The sequence below is a fragment of the Teleopsis dalmanni genome, chromosome 1 (assembly GCF_002237135.1).
Source record: "Teleopsis dalmanni isolate 2A chromosome 1, ASM223713v2, whole genome shotgun sequence".
Classification (NCBI taxonomy): domain Eukaryota; kingdom Metazoa; phylum Arthropoda; class Insecta; order Diptera; family Diopsidae; genus Teleopsis; species Teleopsis dalmanni.
The window spans coordinates 77467373-77479261 of record NC_051846.1 but is presented as its reverse complement, the minus strand read 5'-3'; the positions used below and the strand labels follow the sequence as shown (position 1 = coordinate 77479261).

General features: G+C 36.0%; 1 protein-coding gene across 1 annotated transcript; it reads right to left on the bottom strand.

The window, feature by feature from the left end:
* Positions 1 to 6200: 6200 nt before the first annotated feature.
* Positions 6201 to 8932, bottom strand: LOC119685424. Its single transcript, XM_038099697.1, has 4 exons — positions 8540 to 8932; positions 7849 to 8426; positions 7396 to 7728; positions 6201 to 6783 (listed from the first exon to the last, which is right to left on the bottom strand). Exons 1-4 carry the CDS (start codon positions 8930 to 8932, stop codon positions 6201 to 6203), a joined length of 1887 nt encoding a protein of 628 aa, XP_037955625.1.
* Positions 8933 to 11889: the final 2957 nt, after the last annotated feature.

Sequence of the window (11889 nt, the reverse complement as noted above, 5' to 3'; positions counted from 1 at the left end):
CTCTGATTATGCACTTGGTGCAGTTCTCTCCCAGGGCGACATTGGTACAGATTTGCCAATTTGTTATGCAAGTAAAGCTTTACAAAAACATGACTTAAACAAGCCAGTTATTGAAAAAGAACTCCTTGCAATACATTGGGCAATTAACTATTTCAGACCATATGTATATGGCAAACGTTTCTATGTCATCACTGACCACAGACCCTTAATTTCACTATTCGTACATAGTAACCCTTCTTCAAAAATGACTAGAATACGAGTCGACCTATCAGATTATGACTTCGAAATAATTTATAAGAAAGGAAAAATTAATACAAATGCCGATGCACTGTCTAGAATTAAAATAGACACAACCATTTTAAAGAAATTAATACCAACTACAGAAGATACGATGTCCGACCGCAAATTAAAAAACTTGGAAAATAATGAAGAAATAATAGATAAAATAAATAGAGCTCAAATATGTATAACTACTCGAAGTAAAATGCGCGCCGCAGCTACAACAGATACAGCTGCGAAATCAAAAATTCAAACGAATAAACAAATGGATACAAAAACCACTGAGCCTGATCAACTCTACTGTTGGGATTGTACTTCCATAAGTGACATTCGAAGAAAAAGAATACTGCAGTTTAAAATAAATAAAAAGATGAAGGATGCATTCATACATTATGACGATAAAGAAGTTATCGTGGAATTAAGCGAAATACCTCCGAAGCCGATTTCGATTATGTTAACCATAATAATATCCAAATTAGAAGAATTAAAAATAACAATGCTAGCGCTAAGCGATAATGATATAATATTCAAATCCATGGATAAAAACAATTTTAAAGAAATGATTAATACGTTGCAACGAGAGAAAAATACTGAGTATGAAGAAGCACCGTGAAAGTACGTAAAACATGTACCAAACTAAAACAAAAATACAGTTGGAAAAAGATGAAACAAATGGTTCACAAATATATTAACACCTGCGAAAAATGTCAACGCAACAAACAAATACGACATACCAGGGAAGAACTTCAAGTAACGTCAACCCCAAATACAACTTTCGAAACTGTGGAAATCGACACCGTTGGACCTTTAAGACCATCTAATGGATACAGGTACATCTTAACGATGCAGTGTGAATTAAGTAGATTCATTATTGCACACCCGATAATTAGCAAAGATGCCACAACAATAGCGAAAACACTAGTAGAACAACTGATATTAAAATTCGGTTCTTTCAAAATATTAAAATCAGATAGAGGTACAGAGTTCCTAAATGAATTGTTAGCCAAAGTGACAGAAATCTTGGGGATAAAACAGATCTTTTCAACCCCATACCACCACGAAACAGTAGGTACCATAGAGAGGAACCATAGAGTCCTTAATGAATACTTATTAAATTTCGCTAATGATGATAATTGGGACAAATGGGTACCGTATTATACATTCGCATATAATACTGCTCCACATGTCGACACAGGTTATACACCACATGAACTGGTATTTGGTAAATTACCAGCATTACCCAATGAAAACATAGAAAATAGACAGGGAATATTCAACTTAGATGATTATGCAAATGAATTAAAAGTACGGCTTAGATTATCAATTGAACAAGCAAGAAAATTCAGCATAGAAGCTAAAACAAAAAGGAGAGAAATATCAAAGAAAAATAGTTGGCCGATTAAATTAAAAATAGGTGACGAAGTATTAATTAAGTCACAAAACAAACGAAAAGGTACAAGCCCTTATACAGGCCCATATAAAGTAACAAATATAGAAGGTAGTAATGTCATAGTAAGTATTGGTAATGAAACAAAGACTCTTCACAAAAATAATACAAAATTATTCAAAAGAGAATAAAAGTATATAATCTTAACATTTTAAACAATTTTAAACAAAATATTACGAATTCAAAATATATTAATAAAATTATAAAAATACTAATTAAAATTTATATGTATTAAGATAGAATAATAATAAAATTTCAACATTTCATATTTGCATATTTAAATATTTCATATTTATATTTTTAAATTTCTTATAAAAAAAAAAAAAAAAAAATTTTTTTATGTATAATTTCACAATACTTATGATATTTATAAAAATAAAAACAAAAAAAATATTTTTTTTTAATCTACAATTAATTATCTACAATTATTACTTATGATCATGGTCAAACATTTAAAAAGAAAAAATTTTTTTTTTAAACAAAAAAAAAATTTTTTTTTTGAAGGGTGAGGGTGTAGTGTCATATCAGACCATGACCACACGCAATTCAATGTGTGCGATATGATGATCTGACACTTTAACCCAAAACACTTCAAATCATTATTTATAACCCAGAAACCCAAATTGTATAGCACAATAATTTATGAGTTGGTAATTCGACTCCTTTGTTTTGTCATTTCTTTATGACAAACGTTTTAGTGCATAGCGAAGTATAATTACTTCAGCATGTGCTTGGCAATTTGGATTTCGGAATCTAGAACACATTAAAATATGTCAAGTGTTGTGCGGATCATATTGCAAGCAATTGTGCATGCAATATGATTTGCCCTCTTTTACAGTTGGTCACCATATGTGTGTCAACTATTAAGAAATGATATTGTTGACCAATGACGTAAGTATATAGAAACTAAGAATTATATTAACCAATAGAATTTAAGTAAATAATAATAAAATGTAAAATAGATTATTGTAAAACCGAACTATGATCGGTATGAAAAATATAATTGTACGACAGTGGAGTTCTGAACGTTATATTGAAAAGTGTACACTAAGTTTGTTAATATGATAAATAAAAATAAATAATTGAATTTGATATTAAAATATAAAAATGTGTTTGAATTTTAAATTTATGGACTTAAAACCCCACAGTATGTTGCCTCTTCTGTCACGGCCAAAAGCAGTGACAAGTCAGAACCCAGATCCTCAAGAAGAATTCCACCTTCTAAAAATGCCCATAACGACCGTCGTATGGCTACAAGAATTCTGCAGCGCGTAGGTGAGATCCCGGCCGATAAAATCAGTCAACAACAGGCTTCATCCCTTGAATGGGTCAAAAGCATCTTGGCTAAATCAAGCAATAAAGAGGCTTCCAAACCGGACCGAGTGTCTAAAAAACAAAGGTCTCAGGAAGAAGAACCCCCTCTTACGAAGAAACCAAGAGGTCACAATGTACTGGTACGACCGTACAGTGAGGTTTCGAAGGACAATCTCATTTTAGGTGTCCTGGATGGGAGTGCCGAGGAGGGGAGAATCCCCAAGAACAAATGGAATGGGTGTCGGCCGCGTTGGCAGACATTTTCCTCCAAGTTTGGAAGAAAACCCAGGACCTGCTCCCTCCTGCGAAGACGCGGGCTGGCACCAAGGACAAGTGAAATTGGTCGCTTGCAAGGATGCAAGATCCGTTGCCTTGTACAAGGCAGCCGTCTCTAAAGTAGGAGAGATCTGGCATGGAGCCAGACTTGAAGCGGTCGACAGGAAGGATATTCCATCTCGTCCTAGGGCCAGGGTTTGGATCCCAACCAAACAAACTGATCAGGAGCAAATTCTGAAAATCATCAGGATCTGCAACCCCAATTTTCCAACTGGAAATTGGAGGGTGGTTAAATTAGAGGAGCCTGTTGGACGTACCAGACAAGCTGTCCTTGTATTTAATGCGGAGTCATTGAAACCGCTCTCCGAAGTTAAATATGAAATCTCCTATGGCTTCGAGAAGCCAAATCTCAAGGTCTATCGTACCGATGCCGCGGAAGAACCGGAGAAGATTACGTCTGATCAGCCCTTGCTGGAGGAACCAGCTAAAGGACCAATGTTAAGACAGCAGACTTGTGAGGAAACACAAAGTGAAGACCTGCCAGATCAAATGGAGGTGGACTCGCTCTCTCTGACGTCTGAAGAAAAATCGGATGCGGGGTCGGTGACCAGTCTAGGCAATCTATTCGATGAGAGTGGGCTCCTGGACTCGGATGACGAAGCCGACAAAACGGTGGTAGAGGTTCAAGTACCTCATGAAGGTAATTCAAATTAATCTCCACCACTCTCAGCAAACCTTCTAATCCACAGGGTGGAACCGATGTTGTTCTGATTCAGGAACCATGGATACTGGAAAACCGGATCTGTGGAATTGGAACAAATGACTATAAACTTATCAGCAACACAGACTCAGGTAGACCTAGAAAGAGGTGAGTCGTTATTCGATTTTATTCTAGATTATAATCTTTATATATGCAATACAGGAGTAGAACCTACTTTTATTATTGCAGGCAGAAAAGAAGTTTTAGATATTACGTTAACTATTGAAAACACTGATCTTGAGATTAAGGATTGGAGAGTTCTTGATGAAGACTCATTCTCTGACCATCGTTATATTCAATTCTACATAAATCGATAATGTCCAGTTAAGAAACCTTATCGGAATTACCGTGATACCAACTGGAGTAGATATCGAACCAATTTACTAAATCTACTTCCTCTATATCCTATTGAAGAAGTAGAGACTCCTCAATCGCTAGATAACGTTATGGAAACCTTTAGGATTTAGGAAGGGGAAATTGAGGATAGCGCAACTCTTATCACAAAAGTACTTCAAGAAGAGAATGTTTGCAATATATCTAAGGAAACTATATTTGATATACAAAAGTTTAGTAATTTACGGAAAATTTTAAGAGTTACCGCATACGTATTTCGATTTTTAAGGAATATAAAATATAAAGGAATTCAGCAATCTACCAATACTGAATTGGAGAAGATTGATGATTTGACTCTAGAGGAATTAAATAAAGCGGAAGTTTATTGGATTGGTTGTGCACAAAGTGAGTATTTTTTGTCAGAAATAATATCGTTGAAGAAAGGACAAAAAATTGGAGCGGAATCAAAAATTTTACAATTGAATCCCGTTTTAATAGATGGGTTACTGCGTCTTTCGTGTCGTTTACCAACGACTGAGTATGAAAAACTAAGCAATCCAATTATATTGCCAAAGGAGTCATATTTATCTAAGTTGATTGTTTTGGAAGCGCACCAAAAGTTTATGCACAGTGGAATTAATGCTACCTTAGCTAAGATTCGAAAGCGATTTTGGGTGTTAATAATTAAATAAGTTAAATAAGTATAATTTGCAAAAGGCTGCATGGGAAAAATGCATCTGAAAACTGGACGGATTTACCTATCGGACGGGTCTCTGTATCCAAACCATTTCAAACCACTGGCATAGACTTTGCTGGTCCGTTATATATAACTTCTACTGACAACAAAAATGATTTTAAAAAGCGTATATAATGTTGTTTACCTGTGCAGCAACTAGAGGAATCCATTTGGAGCTGGTAGGAGATTTAACTGTTGAAAGCTGTATAAACGCACTAAGTAAATTTATTGCAAGGCGTGGCACCCCCTCTGTTATTATATCAGACAATGCAAAAACTTTTAAAAGAAGTTGTATGGAAGTGCAAAAGCTTGAACAACTAATGGAGAAAACCAGAATCAACCAATTTGCTGTAGCCAATGGCATTAAGTGGAAGTTTATTCCAGAACGTGCAGCGTGGTGGGGTGGATTTTGGGAGCAGCTTGTACGAACTGTATAAAACTGTTTAAAGGCAGCAATTGGTAAAGTAAGGCTGGCTTGTTATGAAATGGATACTTTACTAACAGAAAGTAGAAAGTGTAGTAAATCGAAGACCACTCACCTATATTAGTACTGACTGTAACGATGGCAGGACGAATACTTAACTCAATTACGCTCAATTCATCTTAATGAGTCTAAACCAACAAAATCTATAAATATTGGCGATCTAGTATTGGTCAAAGATGAACATCAATCAAGACTTCTTTGGCAAATGGCAGTGGTGGTAGCTACGATGTTAGATTCAAAGACCAGAAAATTATGAGAAGACCTTTTCAACTATTATATCCGCTTAAATTAATATGCGATGCGCCGGGTCGCATGATGTGAAAAATATCTTTTAATATCATAAATATCTTTTATCTCTTATCATGAATTAATATTTTAATCTCTCTTTTTTTTAACTTTATACTTACTATTGAATTATTCTTTTTTGTTTAAAGCAGTAATAAATGCACACTCGCAGCATACAGTTGTATTTTATTTCATGTGAAGACTATATTTTCTACATGATGTTTTCAAATTTGGTGTGCTTGTACTTGCTGGTGCTGTAAGGTCTTCACCAATTAGAAAGTCAAAGTCATTTGGATGATTCGACATTGAAGTAATCTAACCTGCCTCCAACCCGAATGATGTTGTCTTCATTTAAAAATGGAGTATATGCAGCTAATGCGCTTGTTGCCTTTACCTGGTTGCGATGCCTTAATTCCTTTTTGTCTTCTTTGAATTCAGCTTCCTGAATGCACCTTATTATGTGAGTCTCTGAATCCCGTAGCTCTTTTGAATCGAGTTCTATTAAATGAATCTCGCGCTTTTGAAGTTGTGTGGTCCGGTTTATGAAGCGCAGCACATAGCCTACAATATGTAACAAGGTTTTGAAGGAATTTCTGTGGCTTACTGTATACACCCAGTCGGCACTGCAGCTAATTGCAGCTAATGCAACCTGACGTAAAGTACCCTTCAATTCTGCGTTATCAGGAAGACTGCATAACATTTTTTTGAATTCTCCTGGCCCATGTAGAAACATTGAGCCCAAAAACCATAAGTGATTAGTTTGTAACTGGGAAGGTTTAGTGCCACGTGATAATGCATCTGCAGGGTTGTGTCGTGAACTCACATGTCGCCATTGGCTTGGTACTGAAATGCCTTGAATTGCAACAATTCTGTTTGATATAAATTGTTGATGCTTTGCTGGCACCGAATTTATCCAGTACAGCACGATTTCCTAATCGGTCCCATAATATGCTGGCACCTTATAGTTCAAGTCATCTTTTACTCTTTTCGTTAGTGTTGCTCCAAGGAGAGCCGCACACAACTCTAAGCGTGGAATAGTTTGTGTTTTTAAGGGTGAGACGCGTGATTTGGAACATAAAAGCCGATTAATCAGACGTCCATCTTTCAATGTTGCTCAAACTTATATCACAGCACCAAAAGCCTTTTCGGAAGCATTACAGAATGCATGAAGTTGTACCGATGTCGCTATCTGCTATCCAAATATATGCCTTTCAATTTGAAACCGATGAAGTTATCTTAATTCTTCGAAAAAACTGATCCACCTACTGTATACTTGATTTCGTACCGCTTCATCCCACGTTAGGTTGAGTTGCCATAAGTCCTGAATCAGTACCTTGGCGGTTACTAAAACTTGACCCAGGATGCCAAGGAGATCAAATATTTAAGCTACATTTGAAATAATTGATCGTTTAGTCACCCGCTTTGCTGGATGTAGATCCACTTTAATTCTGAATTTGTCAATTTTCGGTTGCAACACTAACCCCAATGTTTTGATGGATGGTAGATCTACACTGTCAAAGTCTAAATCGACTTCTTGATCTTGTTTTACTATATCCTTAAGCAAAGAAGGATCATTGGCGCACCATTTACGTAATGCAAAACCGGCCGACTCCAACAAATCCTTAAGTTGACGTTGTATCTCCAATGCAGTATTGAGATTGTCTGATCCGCTGAAACAATCGTCAACATAGAAATCATTTTGAATCGCCGAAACTGCGAGCGGATATTTAGATGATTCCTTAATGGCCAATTGTTGTAGGCATTTCGTGGCTAAATATGGTGCCGACCGTGTGCCGTATGTCACAGTATTTAGTCTATAGAAATTCAACAGTTGACGTAACGATTCTCTCCATACAATAATTTGGTAATTCCGATTATTCGGATGTACAAGGATTTACCGGTACATCTTTACAATGTCTGTGCAGAATACGAACCTTGGACATCTGAAACGAAGTAGAATAGAAGACAGCTCATATTGATTTTTTGAACCTGTCAATAAAATGTCATTTAACGACAAGCCATTATGAGTTTTGCATGAAGCATCAAATACTACTCGGAGTTTGGTTGTGCTGCTTTCTGGTCGAAGTACGCAATGATGTGGGATCATATAATGAGATGCACTTCCCTCGATATCAATTTTTTCCATGTGACCCATGTTCTCATATTCTCTCATGAAGTTCATGTATTGCTGCCAAACAGTCTCATTTGTGCTCAGTCTTCTTTCAAGTGCATAAAACCTGTTTATTTGATCAGATTCTCCAAGACTTTCTGGATTTTGCTTAAAAGGCAGTTTCACTACAAATCGACCCAAACTGGTTTGTTGCGTGTTGTTTACAAAATGCGATTCGCACAATTCTTTATGTGGAGTTAATGTCATTGTTGTAGGTACCATCGCATCCAACTTCCAAAACTTCTCTATGACCTGTTCTAGTATTTCATCATCGTCTGAGAGTACGTCGCAAGTCTGTGTCTGTGGAGGTAATTCGTGATCACTTGTCCTTCCTATCACTATCTATCCCAGTAACGTGTTTTGCAATGATGAAAGATTATTCCCAATCCTTATTTGCCCTGTAGATAGCAGTTGATGTAAAAACTCCGCACCTAACAAAATATTAACTTTATCACTATCATTGAAGCCGCACCTAACAAAATATCAACTTTATCACTAGCATTGAAGCCTGTGTCAGCTAAGTTAATGTTGCTGGGTATTTTCCAATTCGATATGTCGATGTGCACACTCTGCTCATTAGATACAATTTTCGGTATTACGTATGCTTCTACCCTTGCTGAATAGTTGTTAATTATAGAACCAAATGTTAGATTTACTCGTCGTTGAGCATTTTGTTTTCTCTGTCCGATATCTTCAATGCATGCTAACGTCCTTTGGCGGTTTTCTCCTAATTTCTTCATAAGCCTATCTGTGATAAAGTTGAACTGCGAACCAGAATCTAATAATGCTCTGCATTCGATCTCTGTTCCTCTATTGCCTTTTATAGTTATACGTGCTGTTCCCAACATAACATAGCATCACTTGTGATTATTGTTATTAGAGACTAGGCTTATTGAATTATTTACTTCTGGCTTTGTAGCCTTACTGCTTGGATCTTCTAAATGTAGGAGTGAGTTGTGTTTTTTGTCACATTTTTTGCAACTACTTGACTTGCATTCTTTTGCAAAATTACCCGCCTGCAGACAATTAATGCATAATCACATCTGTTGAACTAGATCAAGCCGTTTACTAAGAGCATCCTGAAGATAAGACTTACATGTGCACAACGGATAGCTATCCCTTTTACATGCTAAACACAGTTGGAAGCGTAATTTGTGGCAATTTTACTGATTGTGATTGCAATGTTACTCTATTTTCTGAGATACTATCACTACAATTTTTTTTTAAACATACATTTATTTATTGCATCTTCTCTTAAAATGAGACTAACAATAAGTTGTAAAATCTTATAACTAATTACATAATGTTACAAATTTTTATTTTAACTATACATTGTATAAAATAAAATAAAATAAATAAACCTTATATCACGAACCTCACTTAGATTAATGGGTTAAATTTCATTGGAGTGAATGTTAGGTGGTTTCTTAAGAAAGTGGTTCAACTTTAACAGATTACTAAAAAGAAAGGTGCGGTTTTTACTTCGAGCTGTTGAATATTAATTAACGGCTGGACGGTCAGCTCTTTTTAGGCGGGAAGTAATGGATAGAAGTGCGAGATTTCTTGCTAAGGGATTAACATGCTCTGTCAGCCTTTTATTGTATTTTTTTCTTATATTGTCAAATTCAGCTATAACTAGGAGAATTTGTAGATCTCGGTGTATACTTTCATTCCTAATATACCATGGGGCACCAGTGATAATTCTTAGTATTTTTGACTGAGCTCTTTGTATAATTTCAATATTTGAAGCACTAGCATTGCCAAATAGCTGGATACCATAAGTCCATACTGGTTTTATGATGCTGTTATACAAGAGTACTTTATACTCTAGGCACAGGGAAGATCTGCTATTAATAAGCCAATGCAACTTAGAGGCTTGGAGCTTCATCTGAATTTTTTTAGCTTCAATATGTTTGCGCTAAGTCAGTCGTCTGTCTAGGTGGATACCTAAGTACGTTATATTATCTGCTTGTGGTATGGGAATGTTGTTTAGTAAAATTTTTGGAGATGTACTCCGATTTAAGGTAAAAATGACGTGTCTACATTTTACTTCGTTAATTTTAATTCGCCATTTTGACAACCATTTCTCCACCCGATATAAGTGAGATTGAAGTTGGTTTGAAGCTAGCACAGCGTTTTTGTTTCGGCATAAAATTGCCGTATCGTCGGCAAACGTTGTAGTGATAACTGAACTACTTATCGGGATATCAGATGTGTAAAGTACATACAATATAGGGCCAAGAACACTTCCTTGTGGAACGCCAGCTTCTATTGGGAAATTATTAGAAGTATATGATTTGCATTTCACTTTAAAGCTTCTATTATGCAGATACGATTCTAAAACTGAGTGGACATTTGCAGGTAATGAACAGCGTATCATATATATGAGTCCATTATGCCATACTTTATCAAATGCTTGTTTAACATTGAGGAATACCGCGGAACAATATTCTCTGAGCTCAAATGCGTGTCTTATTTCATTCCTTATACGATTCACTTGCTCAATAGTTCCATGTTTTTCCCTAAAACCAAACTGGTGGGACGGTATTAAGTTTTGAACGTCAAGGAACGGTTTTAGCTTTAAAAGCAGTGCCCTTTCATAGAGTTTAGAAAGGCATGGCAGTAAGCTTATTTGCCTGTATGAAGAGGCAAGCGTGGGGTGTTTACTTGATTTATAAATCATAATAATCATGAATGTTTTCCACTCTGTTAGATAAAAGCCAAATTTAATTATGGCATTAAAAAGTCTTGTGATAAAATGTATGGCCAAAAGGGGTAAGTTTTTTATCATGATGGGTGAGATATTATCATATCCCGGTGCTTTTTTGCAATCTAACTTGTTTGTGATTATTTGAACAAGATCATTGGCCGTGATATTCATGTCAATAGATTGTGCTGGTGGATCTTGAGTGGGAAAGTCATATTGTCCTGTTGCAGGATTAGGTTGGAACACCTCTTTTAGACAATCAGCAAAAACATTAGATTTTTCTTCATCACTTCGCGCCCAGTTTCCAAGAGAGTTTCTTATTAGAGAATCGGAGTCTATGGGCGAATTTATACCTTTGCTAGCATTCCACAAAGATGAATGGTTTTTGCCATTTGGACATAGGTTTTGAATATAATTATATTGTCTGACTTTGACTTCCTCGCTTAATACAGATCTAAGTCTCCTTTGGGCTTCCTTAAATAAGTTTTGCGCTAAAGGGGACCTAGATTTTTGCCATTCACGCCTTAATCTACGTATTTGTAAAACTAAATTCTCTATGTCACTATTTGTAAGTACTCTATTGAATCTGTAAATTTTATTGCCTTTAGAGGTGGAGTTTTCTGCTGCTGAAATCAGAATTGAGTTTAAAACAGAGGTTGCGTCCTCAATATGAGACTTACACTTTATCTTGTAATTTGTGTGTATGTGTGAGTTAATATACTTTTTATATTTGAGCCAGTTTGTTCTAGGACTTGTAATGCTATAGAAATAGTCATATAACTGAGGACCATCAAGTAAGCAAAATGTAACTGGAGAATGGTCAGAAGACAAATCGCAGCTAGTGTATGTTGAGATAAAATTTTTGCTTATGCCTTTGGATACCGCGAAGTCTATTAGGTCTGGTATTTTATTGTTATCAGCAGGCCAATATGTTGGCTGCCCAGGAGAGATTACGTCTAGTGCATTTTTTCTATTTACAATTGAATTGTAGAGCTGTTTTCCTTTTGGATTACAGAGTCGTGAACCCCAATACGTGTGCTTGGCGTTGTAGTCTCCCGCCGCAAGAAATCTTTCACCTAGAGTTAAAAAGTAATCCGG